Source organism: Eulemur rufifrons, chromosome 19, assembly GCF_041146395.1.
Source record: "Eulemur rufifrons isolate Redbay chromosome 19, OSU_ERuf_1, whole genome shotgun sequence".
Classification (NCBI taxonomy): Eukaryota; Metazoa; Chordata; class Mammalia; order Primates; family Lemuridae; genus Eulemur; species Eulemur rufifrons.
Window position 1 is genome coordinate 7358537 of NC_091001.1, and position 15855 is coordinate 7374391.

At 39.8% G+C, this 15855-nt stretch overlaps 2 protein-coding genes across 5 annotated transcripts in view; one reads left to right on the top strand and one right to left on the bottom strand.

Moving 5' to 3' along the window:
• The window catches only part of PDS5A (PDS5 cohesin associated factor A), a 131304-nt gene that overhangs the window by 18565 nt on the left and 96884 nt on the right, over positions 1–15855 (top strand). The window lies entirely within an intron of this gene.
• LOC138400218 (eukaryotic translation initiation factor 1) lies at positions 1510–2143 on the bottom strand. The gene has a single exon (XM_069495180.1). The coding sequence runs from the start codon at positions 2018–2020 to the stop codon at positions 1679–1681; it is 342 nt and encodes a 113-aa protein (XP_069351281.1). The 5' UTR covers positions 2021–2143; the 3' UTR covers positions 1510–1678.

Here is a 15855-nt window from a genome sequence, read left to right on the forward strand (position 1 = left end):
TCCTTTTAATGCCTATAGATCTGCGGTGATATTCTCTTCTTGCATTCCGTATTTGGCTCTCTTTTTTTTATTCATCTGTTTAGCAAGGGGCTTATCTGTTACTCCTTCCAAAGATCTAACTTTGGCTTTGTTAATTTTCTCTATTGCTTGTTTGTTTTCTATTTCATTGCTTCTGCTATTTATTGTTTCCTTCCTTCTACTTAGTTTGTGTTTTCTAACACAAGATTTCTAAACCTGAGCACTATTGACATTTTAGACAAGATCATTCTTGAGGGATGTCTTGTGCATTGTAGGATGTTTAGCAGCGTCCCTGACTTGCACCCATTAAATGACAGTAGTAACTCTCTGCTTCCCGGACATTGCCAAATGTCTCCTGGGAGCAGAATTACCATTGGACTGAGAACCCCTGTACTGACATAAACTTTTTAAAGCTCTTCCTTCCTTCCTTCCTCCCTTCCTCCCTCCCTCCCCCCCTCCCCTCCCTTCCCCTCCTCTTGTCTTTTCTTTTTTCTTTCCTTTCCTTTCTCCTTTCCTTTCCTTTCCTCTCCATCCCCCTCCCCCTCCCCTTCCCTTCCACAGGGTCTCACTCAGTTGCCGAGGCTGGAGTGCAGTAGCACACTCAGTGTGTACATCAGTTTGGGAACTGGGGACTTTTGCCATCTTAACAATGCTGAGTCTTCCATTGTGTGAACAATGGGATGTTTCTGCATTTATTTAGAGCTTTAATTTCTTTCAACAATGTTTTGTAGACTGTAAGTTTTGCACTTATTTTGTCAAATTCATTCCTAAGTATTTTATTCTCTTTGATGCTATTTTAAATGAAATTGCTTTCTTAATTTCTTTTTCAGATTATTCATTCCAAGTATATAAAAATATGATTGATTTTTTTTTAATATTGATCTTGCATCCTGCAACTTTGCTAAATAGTTTTAATAGTTTTTAGTGGCTTTTGTAGGAGTTTCTATGTGAAAGATCATGTCATCTGCCAATAAAGATCATTTTACGTCTTTTTTTTCAATTTGGATCCCTTTTATTTCTTCTTCTTTTTTTTTTTTTTTTTTTTTGAGACAGAGTCTCACTCTGTTGCCCAGGCTAGAGTGAGTGCCGTGGCGTCAGCTTAGCTCATAGCAACCTCAAACTCCTGAGCTCAAGCGATCCTCCTGTCTCAGCCTCCCGAGTAGCTGGGACTACAGGCATGTGCCACCATGCCCGGCTAATTTTTTCTATATATATTTTTAGCTGTCCATATAATTTCTTTCTATTTTTAGTAGAGATGGGGTCTCGCTCTTGCTCAGGCTGGTCTCGAACTCCTGAGCTCAAACGATCCGCCCACCTCGGCCTCCCAGAGTGCTAGGATTACAGGCGTGAGCCACCGCGCCCGGCCTGGATCCCTTTTATTTCTTTACCTTGCCCAGCTGCCCTGGCTAGAACCTTCAGTATAATTAAATAGAAGAAGTCAGAGCAGACGGCCTTGTCTTGTTCTTAATCTTTTTTTTTTTTTTTTTTGGCTCTTTTCAGTTTATTGCATGAAGGAGTTACACTAGTCCAAGTTAAAAGCAGACCCCAAATAGTTACATTATACAAGCTGTGAGGTTTTTAAACTTGTGACAAGGGACAGAGGGGAAATTCTACCCATTGCAAGGAAATCCTCACTTAAGCTTCAGTGAGCCACAAGCACTTAAAACCCATGAACCTTCAGCTGATCGTCCTTAGCCAGTCCAATCTCTACAAGGAACTGGCATATGTTCTTGCGCTGGTCACCCTGTAGCTGAATTACTTCTCCATATTCTGGATGCTCAATTACAGTACCATTGCAGGCAAATTTCTTCTTAAACGCCTTCACTAATTTCTTTTTATCGTAATCATCAGCGATCCCTTGGACAGTAGTAAGGGTCTTCCTGCCGTTTCTCTGTTGAATTCTTATATGGATATAATCCTCAGTGCCAGCAGGAAGCAGGTCATCACCCTTACTTGCATCAGCAAAGGGGTCGAAAGAGTGGAGGTTCTGGATAGCGGACATACGATACGATTCCTTTTCCTCGGTGGAAACGGCCTGCGGAAGGCGGCGGCGGGAGAAGGCGGGCGGGGCGGACGGAGCGTCGGGAAGCGAGGGGGCTCAAGGGGGAGGCTGCTGAGTCCTCGGCGGCGGCTCAGTGACTGGGGCCTTGTTCTTAATCTTAAGAGGAGAACATCCAGTTTTTTGCCTTAAGTATGATGTTGGCTGTGGATATTTCATAAAAGCTCTTTATCATTTTGAGGAATTATCTTTCTATTTATAGTTTCTTGAGTATTTTTTGATCATCAAAGGCCATTGGATTTTGTAAAATGATTTTTCTGTATCTTTTGAGATGATCTTGTGATTTTTGTTTTTTAGTCTTCATATGTATGACATTAATTGATTTTTCAGATGTTAAGCCAACCTTGCATTCCTGGAGTAAATCTCATTTGGTCATAGTTCTTTTTATATATTGCTGAATGTGGTTTGCTAGTGCAGTCATCCCTTGGTATCCATGGGGAATTGGTTCCAGGAGCTCTTAAGGAAACCAAAATTCATGAATGTTCTAGTCCCTTATATAAGATGGCATAGCATTTGCATATAACCTGTGCATATCTTCCCGTGCACTTTAAATCATCTCTAGATTATTAATAATATGTAATACAATGTAAATGCCATGTACATAGTTATGCTGTACTGTTTTTTTTTAATTTTATTATTTTTACTGTGTTTTCCAATTGTCCCCCTCCCCCCAATATTTTTGATCCAGGGTTGGTTGAATCCATGAATTTGGAACCCATGCATATGGAGGGCTGACTCTGTTTTGTCAGAGATTTTTGCATCCATTTTCATAAAAGATACTGGTTTATAGTTTTCTTGTGATGTCTTTGTCTGGTTTTAACCTCATAAAATGATTTGGAAGTGCTCCATCATCTTTCAGTTTTGGGAAATGTTGAATTGGTATTAATTCTTTAAATGTTCAGAATTCAGTAAAGCTATCTGAGCCTGGGCTTTTCTTTGTAGTTTTTTGATTGCTAATTCAATATCTTCATTTGTTATGGGTCCATTAAGAGTTTCTATTTCTTTTGAGTCAATTTCAGTAGTTTGTGTCTTTCTAGAAATTTGTGCATTTCATCTAAGTTGTCATTTTTAGAGACAGTGTCTGTGTTGCCCAGGCTATAGTGTAGTGGTGCAACTGTATGCTTGAATTCCTGGGCTCAAGCAATCCTCCCACCTCAGCTTCCTGAGTAGCTGGGACAACAGGCATGCACCACTGCACCTGGCCAAGTAAAACATTTTTATGTAATTCAGAAACCTTAAGAAATCATTAATAGTGTAGTTTTGGGTCTGATAGTATGAGTCTTTAAAGTAGAAGTGGGTTTGGAGTTTAAGAAGAGGATAGTAAAACATGTGGCGTCTAACTTTTTTGATACTGTACAAGTTAAGTATGAAATAATAGTCTTGTCTCATTAAATAATACTAACCTTGACTAAATATAATAGTTATAAAACCAATTATATTTTCAAATAATCTCTTTATTAGGAAAACAGGTTATTGAGTTTTTCCCATTGAATAATTTGTTGAAATTGAAAGAAATTACCTATATTGATGCTTTATTGTTGTTTTATCTTAATAACAACACTTAGTCCTAATGTATACTAATTACATGGCTCTTGCCAAATAAGAATTTCAGAGAGATTTCTGTTCTCAGAGTTGGTCAATCACTAAAGTCTGCACCATGTAAAAAATAGACTAATACACTTTATTCCTTCAGAAAATATTATGTACCTGTGTCTTACTTTGTAAGGCAGATGTGGAATATGTAAAACATAACCCCATCCTTTAGATCACAGTCTTGTGGAGGAGACATGGTTTTATACTAATAATCACAGCATGAGACATTGTAAGATAATTGCCTTGTAATTGGTCCAGCATTTTCAGTTCGAAGGAGTCCCTTCAGACTAGGGTGGTCAAGTAGAGAAAGTAGAGAGCTTCAAGAAGAGGCAGTGGAATTTGGGCTGGAACCTTAAGGGCTGATATGATTTTAATAAGTGTATGTTTGGGATGGGGGATGTAGTGAGGAGTACAAGCAATTTTAGGACATATTCACAGATTTCATTCAAGAAATGTTGAGCTGTATGAGTTCTCTTTTTTCTGTGCAAGGCTGTAAAGAGGCACAGGTGTTTTTGCAAGATAATGAATAAACCCAATTTGACTAGAGTGGAGAGTTGAAATTATATAACATTTTATATTTATTTATAAAATATGTATATATGTGCATGCATGAAAGGAAAATAAAATTATAAAATTGATAATGATATTTATTTATTTATTTATTTCATCTTATTGTTATGGGGGATACAGAATTGCAGGTTACATATGTTGCCCATGTACCGCCTTTCCCCCCAAGTCAGAGCTCCAGGTGTGTCTGTTCCCTAGATAGTGCGCGTTGCACCCATCATGTAGGTATATATCCCTCCCTTCCCCACCCCCCCATGATATTTAAAATATCAGTGGGACACCATTGTTTGACTTGGGATAACATTAAAATAAGAATAAAAATAATTTAGAAGCGCTGTGTTTGGTTTTGAGATCTAAAGGGACTAAAGTTGGGTACGATGTAAAAAAGGCATAAACTAGGGGCAATGGCGGTGGAATCTAAATTTTATCAACTGTATTCTGTATGAAGCAAACTCACTTTTTTTTTTTTTTGAGACAGAGTCTCATTCTGTTGACTGGGCTAGAGTGCTGCAGTGTCAGCCTACCTCAAAGTAACTTCAAAGTCCTGGGCTAAGGCAATCATCCTGCCTCAGCCTCCTGAGTAGCTGGGACTACAGGTGCACACCACCACGCCCAGCTAATTTTTAGTAGAGCTTGGGTCTCACTCTTGCTCAGGCTGGTCTCAAACTCCTGACCTCAAGTGGTCTTCTCGCCTTGGCCTCCCAGAGTGCTAGAATTACAGGTATGAGCCACCTTGCTCAGCCACAAATTCACTTTTGAGATGAGCAGTCTGAGCTCTTAAGAATAATGATGTATTTTTTAAAAGAATTTACAATGTAAGTGCTATGAAAAGACATAATGATGTGATAAAGTTGGTCAGTGAATCACTTGAACTTTGAGCTTTGGGCCCCAAAGTTGCTCTATTGTGCTGAATTCCAAGATTTGAGTGTATGTTAGGTAGACTTTTAAATTTTGTATTTCTAAAGGCTTTATGCATTAACTGTGCTTCTGCCTCACTTGTCTGTCTTAGTTTTCACCTCATGTATATATTAGATATTAAGTGCTTCTTCAAGCTACCAGCAAAAAATGTATAGATTAAAAAAAATTATGTTCTAAATAATGGTATGAAACAGGAAAGGAAACTGGAAAGGACTTAAAAACCAGAGTAGAGGCAGGATGGGGGTTTTGCTGGAGAGAAATAGCTAGGGCTTGAATTTGGTTTTGTATGAATGTTATTAAATAGTGGAGAATGCGGGGTCCAAAAATGAAAGCTAAAATCAGAGCTGTTAGAAGTCCCAGAAACGGTCACAACTAAGGGAACTATGGCCACACATGGAGTTTAAAATCCCACTCGTCAGATGTACCAGAATTACCTTATTAGTAAAGGGTATTGGTTTTTTTACCTTTTTTTCCTTTAGTTTTAAATGAGTTTTCATTGTTGCCAGAACTGGCTGTTTCAAGTAACCTTAAATTAGTGATAACATAGACAGTGAGCTTTATCTCAATATCAGTAATTTAGCAACTGTAGTTTCAAAGAAGGAAGAAAAGAAAATAGAGATAGAGAATTTAACAAACATTATATTTTAACTCCGTAGAGTAAAAAAAAATTTTTTGATGTAATTTGTCCATCACTTTAAACATGGATACAATGTGGAGACCTGGCATGTAATACAAAGAGAAATTTAAAAGGTTTTAAACACAAGTCCAGGAACACCGCATCAGAGAAGTGTGTAAGAAACTTAAACCAACTGGTACTGCAGACAACCTGTCCCAGGTCCAAATGGCATAAAAGACCAAACAGCAGAGACAGAGGATTCCCAGTGTGTACACACATACACCACATAGACTGTAGGCAAACAGGGATGTGTTAAAATGCCCATGGTGGGGACATAGAAAGTAGGGTTACCATTGGGGTTTCCAGTATGGGCAAAAGACGGACTTGCCTGGTATGTAAGCTGGGTTGTGGTGAATTCTTAGAATAAGAAAAGTATAAGGACAGGACAAGGGCAACACGAACCTGTATATACCACAGCATATTATTGAAGCTCATGGTGTTGGGGCTTCTGTCGGTTGATTCAGAGCCTGGTATTGGTGATGGGCTGGCAGGTGTAGGTTGGTGGATTTCCAGGAAGTTCGTAGTGGGTGGAAGTAGGTTCCTCTGGAGAATCAGTAAGTTTGAGTTGGGAGAGATGAATCCAGGAGGAAATTCCCAGAAGTTTAGCTTTAGTGGGTGTAGTGAGAATAACTTGAAAAGGACCTTTCTTTGAAAGTTGGAGGAACCCAGTTTGTCCTGAGAGATAAAACCCAGTCTCCAGGCTTTAAGTGTTGCTGTTCCTTAAAATTAAGGGATTGAGGAAGGCAGATATCTGCATATTCCCTAAGAAGTTGTCAAGTGAGTTCTTCTGCTGCAGGTAAGCGCCAAGTTAGGGTGAGGGGATTGAGGTGAAAGACAACAAAACTGAACATACAAACGTTCAAAGGGGCTAAGAACAAAGGCACCTGAGGGGAGATGCAGAGTCTGAGAAGAGCATAGGGAAGGAAGCTTAGCCAGCTTTGGCCTAGTTATAAGGAAAGTTTTATAAGCTGCTATTTAAGAGTTGAGTGAGCCTTTTTTATCTTTGTAGAGGATTGAGGGTGATAAGCCCTGTGTAACTTATAAGAGATACCTAAGGCTTCCAAGACCTGTGGAGTCATCTGGGATGTAAAAGTGGGGCCATTATCATTTTGGAGAAAAGTCGAAGCCCAAAGCGAGGAATTATTTCCTGAAGAACTCCTCGGGTGACTTCAGAGGCCTGTTCTGTTTTAGTAGGGAAAACTTCTGACCAACCCAAAAACGTATCTATGAAGGTTAAAAAGTATTTATATCCCTTGTGTGGAGGCATACGTGTAAAGTCTAACTGCCAGTCTTGTCCAGGGAGATAACCTCGGAGCTAGTGAGTAGGAAGAGAAGGAGGAGGCTTAAAGTGGCCCTGAGGGCTGACTTGTTGGCAGATAGAACAGTCCTCAGTGATTTGTTTTAATTTTTCTGACAGTGAAGGAGTGAGAATAGGAGGGTTTTCAAGGGTCGACTCCCTATGTGAATTGAGTTGTGAATGTGGTGAATGATGGAGTTTTCTTGAGTAGTAGGTAAAATAAATTTGCCTTTATAGAAAAGCTAGGGCCTGTTCCAAACTGCCCCTGCTTATATAAAATGGGTGGTTTCTGCAGCTGAGTAGTTTGGGGACAGTGTTGGAAGGAAAGAGCTTGAGTAATTGGAAAAGGAAGCATCGCTGCTCATTTAGCCCCCCTATCTGCTGTTATTTCCTAGGGCTTCAAGGGACTGAGAAAATTAGTGTGCCTTGCAGTGAATGACAGCTATTTGTTTGGGTAACTGAGCTGCCTGTATGAGTTGTATGATGAGGTTGACATGTTTGACAGAAGTACCTTGAGCAGTGAGAAGTCCCTATTCTTTCCAAATAGCTGCATGAGAGTGTAGGATGTGATAAGCATACTTGGAGTCAGTGAAAATGTTAAATCTTTGGTCTTTACCTAGTTGTAAGGCCCTAATAAGGGCAACTAGCTCTGCCTTTTGAGCAGAGGTGCCAGATGGTAAAGGAGTACTCTTCAGTTGTATGAGTAGTTGTGACAATAACATATCCTGTTTTTTGGTGGCCATCTGGAATGTATCTACTTTCACTGATGTATCAGTTATGATCTTAAAGCATTTAGACTTTCATAACAATTTTAAAACTAGTTTGATTTATCAAAGGTTACCAAAGTCACATGAACTAAAAGACATTTGAGTTCTTTCTTATGTTCTTAATAAAGTATTTGATTTAAGCTTTTACTTTTTCTTTAAGCCAATTAATTAGAGCTCTTTTACATATTTTGATAGTAAAACATCACATACACATGACATATAGGCACATAAACATACAGACATATAGACAGAAGCAGATATTTTTAGGTGAAACAAGGTGGAAAGCTTACATTTTGAAAGCACAGAGTATACCAAGGGAACAAAAAAGGTTGTACGTAAAGTCCCAGTTAAGCTTTTTTTGGGAACCTGAGAAAGCAAGTCTGTGGTGTTAAAAGGAGTTGGTTGTTTAACTTAACCATAAGATCTTTTTCCAGTAAGGGATAGGGCAGTTGGGAAGTACTAGAAAAGAAGTGAGCAAAGACCTGACCTCCAGGCTAGCAGAAGGGCTGTAGAGTAGATAGGGGGTTTTTGTATTTTACCTTCCACTCCAACAATGGAAATAGAGGAGGGAAATAGAGGTCCCCAAAATTCAGGAAGAGCTGAGTAAGTGGCTCTGGTGTTAATCAGAACAGTGATTAACACCTGTGACAGAGGGCATTCCCTAAGGCTCAGCCATCTCGATGTTATGAAGTGAAGCTGGTTTCGAAGCCAGGGTCTATCAGTCAGACTGAACCAGTCCCAGAGGGTCCTTGGATATGGAGGATGTCGGCTCAGGAGGGCCCACCAGTTCCAGAAGGCAAGTGCAGTCCCCTGTCTCAAGGAGGGAGCACTCCCACGTCCAATGCTCCTCCCTTTTGCAGAGAGAGCATGGTCCCAGTGGAGGCCTCCTGGGGCCTTATTTCAGAGACCTAACTGGTTGTAGATGAAGTAGGGTTTAGTTTCTGGAGAAGAGCATGGTCCTAGTGCCTTCTTCCTGAACCTTTTGAGTAACCCTGTCTCTGAAAAGCTTTTTTATAGAGTTAGCCACCATTTGGAAAATTTCTTTCTGCTCTCGGGGCCCACTGTTGGTACCTTTCCCTCTTTTTTTCTTTCCTCTCCTCATCTCAGTTATTAAAGACCTTGAAGACCAGGCTGAAAGGTCCTGCTTGTGGAGTTTGAGGTCCCTCTTCATGTTTTTGGAGTTTACACCAAATGTTGGGGGCTGACTGGGGATGAAACGCATTGCTAAGATAGTTTGTCTCTCCCTTATAGAGAGGATCTGAATTAGTGAAGAGGCAAATGGCTTCAAATAGTCGTGAATGAAAAAGTGCTAAATTTTCATCTTGGCTCTGAGTAACTTATAATGTCTTTTGACCCACTAACCTCTTGGAGAGGGATCTGGTGCACAGGTGGGGAGGGAGTTTGGAACAGTTGGCTGGAGTGAGTACAGCTGGGTAAGAGTGGCAGAGAAGGAGAAGAAGGGGGCTGGGAGGCACAGGGGTAGCTGAAAGAGAAACTTCATTTGGAAAGTGAAGACAGCGGGAGAGATGCAGAGGTAAGAAGTAATGTGTGACAGGCAGAGTGAAGATCAGGATGTTTAGCAAGTTCAAAGAAAGCCTGAATGTAGGGAACTTCAGACCACTTGTTGAGCCAGCGGCAGTAAGTCTAGTTGTAGAAAGATATGATTAAGAGATCCATTCTCGGGCCAAATCTCCTGGTCATTTAATTTATATTGTGGCCAGGCTGTATTGCAATAGAAGACTGAACATTTAGGACAGAGATTAGATAAGTCTTAAAGTTTCTAAGTTCTTAAGGTGACATCCCAATGGGGAGTCTTTAGGTGGGTCCAACTGAATGTTGCCCATGACAGCAACTAGGAAAACGAAAAAGAGGAGGGAAGGTCTTTAAGAACAGTCATACATCGAAACAGTGACAGTCTGAGTGAGGCGTCGTCCCCCATTAGACGACCTCTGGGATGCTGATTAGAAAGCAGATGTCCCTGAGTTCTGAATCAAATCCTAAACGAGACGTAGGGTTCTGGCCAGAAAGTGGGCATCCTTGGGTCTGGGAGAAGTCCCTCCAAGGTACCTCTCCGAGAGTGGCAGATCTGGTGCTGGGGTTTCCCATAATCATGAAATTGCTGACTCTTTATCAAGTGTATGACCATCTCCAAAGCCCTAGAGACTTACCAAAATCCGAATGGTATGGGCACCAAGAAGGATGTCCTGAGAGCTGTGTAGCAGAGGAGGGAGCAGTCTTGAGACAGATGCAGAAAAGTAATCTCCCCATCTGGAGGTAGAGAGTGAGTTCCCTGTACATGTGGAGGTAGAGAAGTAGAGAAGAGGCTCCCTGTACGGGCCACCAGATGTTAGGATGGGAACTCACTACAGGGGTGGAGAAAGAATTCTCAACACAAGATTAGGATAGAAAGAAATAAAATGTTTATTTTACTTTACCTTAGAGGAAAGGGGAAAAGGGCACAGCATGAAGGTGAAAGAAAGGAGTGCTGGCCCTGAGGACAAGTAGCTTGGACTTTTTATTAGGGGTCATAAAGGAGTAAAGAAAAATTTATTGCTGTAAACTGATTAGTAGGATACAGCTGTGAGATGTTAGGGTGTTTGTTTTTCCCCTTTTTTCTTCTCCTTGAGGCAGTCCTATCAGTCTCCTTTGGAATGTGGTCGGTGTCTGCTGGTCTGGCAGATGTCAAGGAGGAAGATTTACACTCCTCTTTTGTCCCCTCAGCTCTTTTCAAATGCTGTAAAAACCATCTCCACAGGTGGTTAATCTTAAAGACAGTGAGTTAAGGTCCATGCAGTTAATCAAGCAAGAAGCAATGATCTTCCCCCCTTTTTCTGTTAGTTTATTTTTCTCTATTAGAAAACTTATTAGCGATGCCGTCCTATCACTATGCATACATCTCTGAAAGTAATAGGTTCATTTTTTTCTTGTTTTAGTTTTTTTTTTTTTTTTTTTGAGACAGAGTCTCGCTCTGTTGCCAGGGCTAGAGTGCCGTGGCGTCAGCCTAGCTCACAGCAACCTCAAACTCTTGGGCTCAAGCGATCCTCCAGCCTCAGTCTCCCGAGTAGCTGGGACTACAGGCGTGTGCCACCATGCCCAGCTAATTTTTTCTGTATATTTTTAGTTGTTCAGCTAATTTCTTTCTATTTTTAGTAGAGACGGGGTCTCACTTTTGCTCAGGCTGGTCTCGAACTCCTGAGCTCAGACAATCCACCCACCTCGGCCTCCCAGAGTGCTAGGATTACAGGCGTGAGCCACCGCTCCCGGCCTAGTTTTTTAATTTAATATGAGTAGAATAGAATTATACTGTGTGGTCCTTGTAGTTTTTTGTTAGTTTGTTTGTTTGAGACAAGATCTCCCTCTGTTGCCTTGGCTGGAGTGCAGTGGTGTCATCACAGCTCACAGCAACCTCAAACCTCTGGGTTCAAGCAATCCTCCTGCTTTGGCCTCCTGAGTAGCTGGGACTATAGGCACAAGCCACCACACCTAGCTAATTTTTCTATTTTTAGTAGGGGGGGGGGTCTCGCTCTTGTTCAAACTGGTCTGGAGCTCCTGAACGCAAGCAATCCTACCGCCTTGACCTTCTAAAGTGCTAGAATTACAGGCATGAGCCACCTTGCCCAGCCATGGTTCCTTGTGTTAATGCATCTTTTTCAACATGATGTTTGACCTTCATCCATGTTATTATGGCTTATATCTGTTTTTAAATTATATTTATTGCTGTATAGTACTTCACTGTACAATTCATGCTATCTTATTTTGACATTTTGCACTTGTTTTTTGGCTTGTATAAACAACATTGCTTTTAAAAGAACAATTTTAGACAAATTAAATTTAATGGAGTTTAATTTAGCAAAGAACAATATGAGAATTGGGCAGTCCCCCTTAAACCAGAATAGGTTCAGAGAGACTCTGGGGCTGCTATATGGTCAGATGAGGTTAAATGGACAGAAGAAGTAGAGTGAGATACAGAAACAAGGGTTGACTGCCTTATTTGAACATGGTCTGAACAGTTGGCTGCCTGTGATTGGCCGATACTCTGATTGGTTCAAGAGTAGGTTATAGTCTATATCCAGTTATGTATAGTTCACTATGTATGGAGAAACCTTTAGGCTGAACTTAAAATATGTAAGGAGGCAGTTTTAGGTAAACCTTTTTTAACACTGTGATCATCCTTGCATACATACACCATTGTTCATGTATAAGCTACTTTAGGACACAGATAGAGGTGGAATTGTTGAATCTTTGGGTTTGCAAATCTTCTGCTTAACTGAAAACACCAAAGTGATTGTGTGCCAATTTACATTACAATTAACAGCGAATGGGTGTTCTCATTTTCTGTGTGGACTTAGAAAAAATTAATTCTTGGCCCCTCGAGGTGGCTCACGCCTGTAATCCTAGCACTCTGGGAGGCGGGTGGATCATTTGAGCTCAGGAGTTCGAGACCAGCCTGAGCAAGAGCGGACCCTGTCTCTACTGGAAAAAAAAAAAAAAAAAAAAAAATTAGCTGGACAACTAAAAATATATAGAAAAAATTAGCGGGGCATGGTGGCACATGCCTGTAATCCCAGCTACTTGAGAGGCTGAGGCAGAAGGATCACTTGAGCCCCAGGAGTTTCAGGTTGCTGTGAGCTAGGCTGACGCCACGGCACTCTAGCCCAAGCAACACAGCAAGACTGTCTCACAAAAAAAAAAAAAAGAAAGAAAGAAAGAAAAGAAAAGAAAAAATTAATTCTTGTGAAGGAGATTTATTAAGGTTTTTTAGTTACTTCCCCCCGCCCCAATGCAATGACTTTTATAAAAACGGCTTTATTGAGATATAATTGAAATACTGAAATAGTATACAATAAATTGGACATATTTAAAATATACAGTGTGATATAATCTATCTGGTCTTTGTCCTGATTCCTGTCACAGAGCTTCAGAAACCCTTGGAATTTCCCAAGTGAGAATGTCTCTGTTGTGCTAATGAGGCAGCTCCAGGCAGGGCCCCTAGGTAGCTTCTTAGTGGGGCCTGGTCACTAGAAAGGCCAAGAACATAATTAGAAGGTTGGAACTTTCAACCATCTGACCTCCCAGGAGGGAGGCTAGAGATTGAGTTCAGTCAAGATTTTATCAGACCTATGTAATAAAACCCTGTTGAAGCCTCTAGACACCTAAGCTCAGGGTAGCTTCCTGATTGGTGAACACTTTGATATTCTGGGAGGGTGCGGGTCGCAAATTCCATAAGAAGAGGGCATGGAAACTCTCTTCCACCACCACCCAAAGACTTCGACTTATATATTTCTTCATTTTGGCTGTTCCTGAGTTGTATCCTTAATAATAAAACTATAATCGTATAAATACAGTGCTTTCAGTGAGCTCTGTGATTCTGGCAAATTATTGAACCTCAAGGGGTTATGAGAAGCCCTAAATTTATAGCTGGTCTGTCAGAAGTGCAGATGGTCCCCAAACCTTGCTGCTGGCCTCTGAAGTGGGGAGCAGTCCTGTGAAGAACTTTGCCGTTTAACTTGTGAGGTCTGTGCTAACTTTGGGTAGTTAGTGTGAGAACTGAATTGCAATGTAGGATACCCGTTTGGTGTTTGAGAATTGCTGTCAGGACATAACTTGACAAGTTTTGACATATATATACAACCTAGAACCCATCAACACAATTAAAATAGTGAACATATCTATTACCCCAAACAGTTTCCTACTTTCCCTTTTAGTCCTCCCTGCTTCCCATTTATATCTGGCTTCTTTATCTTAGTGTATTCTTGAGATTTATCTATGTTGTTGCCTATATCAGGTTCTTTTTATTGTCAGTCGATATTGCTTTGTATGGGTATACCACAATGGATTTATCCATTGACTTTGATAGACAGTTGGTTATTTCCAATTTTGTGATATTCTGAATAAAGCTGTTATGAACATTTATTTGTATTTGTGTGACATGTTTTCAGTAAATATTTGAGTGGAATTTTTGCCTTAAATGTTAAATGTATCTTTAACTTTATGAAGAACTGCCAGTTATCCAAAATGGTTATACCATTTTATATTCCTACTGCCAGTGTATATTTCTTTTGTAAAGTGTCTGTTCAGATCTTTTCCCCATTTTTCTATTGACTGGGATAACTTGCACACTACCTGATTTCAGAATTTATTATAGAGTTACAGTAATCAAACTGTGTGGTATTGGTAAGGGGGCACACATAGATCATTGGAACATAGCAGAGAGTCCAGAAATAGGCCTACACATTATAGTCAGTTTTTTTCAACAAAGATGCCACCAAGATAATTCAATGGAGAAAAATAGTCTTTTCTAGAAATGAGGCTAGCACATCTTCACCAAAGCTTTCACCACATACAGAAATTAACTCAGAATGAATATAGCCATAAATGTAAAAATTTAAAACTATAGAACTTATACAAGAAAACCTAAGAGAAAATATTTGCAATCTTTGGTTAGGCTAAGATTTCTTAGGACATAAAAAGCACAAACTATAAAAGAAAACAATTGATAAATTAGACTTCATATATTAAATCCTTCATCAGTTAAAATTTTTACACTGTTAAAAGACAAGTCACAGACTAGGAGAATATATTTGTAAAATACATATCTGATAAAGACGTAAGAAAAAAAGGCAAAAGAATTGAAGAGGTGCTTGACCAAGAGAACATACAGATGCAAGTAAATACCTGAAAAGATGCCCAGTTGAGTTGATTTCATTAGTGATTAGGAAAATACAAATCAAAACCACAATAAAATACCACCACACACCTGTTAGAGTAGCTAAGAACGAACATCCAGCAAGGTTGCTGAGCATCCACGGCATCCAGTCATACAGTGCTGATGGGAGCACTAAATAATACAGCCACTTTGGAAAATGTTTTGGCAACTTATTATAAAGTTAAACATACACTTAGCGTAAAGCCCACCAGCATCATCTTAGGTTTTTACAAAACCAAGAGATATATAAACATGTTCATTAAAAAGCCCGTACACAAATATTTATAGTGGCTTCATTCATAATTGTCAAACACTAGAAACAGTCTGTATGCTGGGCCAACAAATCTTGAAAAATTTAAAGTGATTGAAATCATACAAAGTATTAATGTATTCTTTGAACATAATAGAATTAAACTGTTCCCAATATAATACTACTCAGCAATTAAAAAGAATGAATTGCTGATAATAAAATAATACAGTGGATCTCAGATGCATTATTCTAAATGAATCTAATTAGATCCAATCAGCACTATATATATAGTACCATTTATATGTGACATTCCGGAAAAGGTAAAATTATAGGGACAGAACACAGATCAGGGGTTGCTAAGGGATGAAGAAGAAGTTGAGAATTGACTTCACAGGGGTACAAAGCAACTTTTAAAATGGATCAGAGAACTTGGTATTATTAAAATGTCAATCTCTTGCCATTGTTTTATTTAGCATTTCGTTGGCCTCTGGTGAAATTTAGTGTCCCTCTTTATATTGACTATTTGGGTTTCATTCATGAAAGTGCCTAGTCTAGCAAGTCATTTGTCCATTTTCAGTTGAGTTTTCTTTTTCTTACTGGATTCTAGGATTACTTTATAGTAGACTAATTGTTATACCTTCTGTAAATATGTGCTTCCTTTCTGTGGCATGTCTTTTTAAAACTTTTTAGTGATGTCTTTTGATGCATGCACGTTAATTTTAATTTTGTAGGAATAATCAGTCTTTAGGCCAGGCTCGATGGCTCACGCCTATAATCCTAGCACTATGGGAGGCTGAGGCGTGAAGCTTGCTTGTTGAGGCTAGGAGTATCAGACTAAACTGGGCAAGAGCAAGATCTGGTTTCTACTAAAAATAGAAAAAATTAGCCAGGCATGGTGGCGTGCTGCTATAGTCCCAGCTACTTGGGAGGCTGATGCAGGAGGATAGCTTGAGCCCAGGTCTTTGAGGTTGCTGTGAGCTATGATGATGCTACTGCACTCCAGC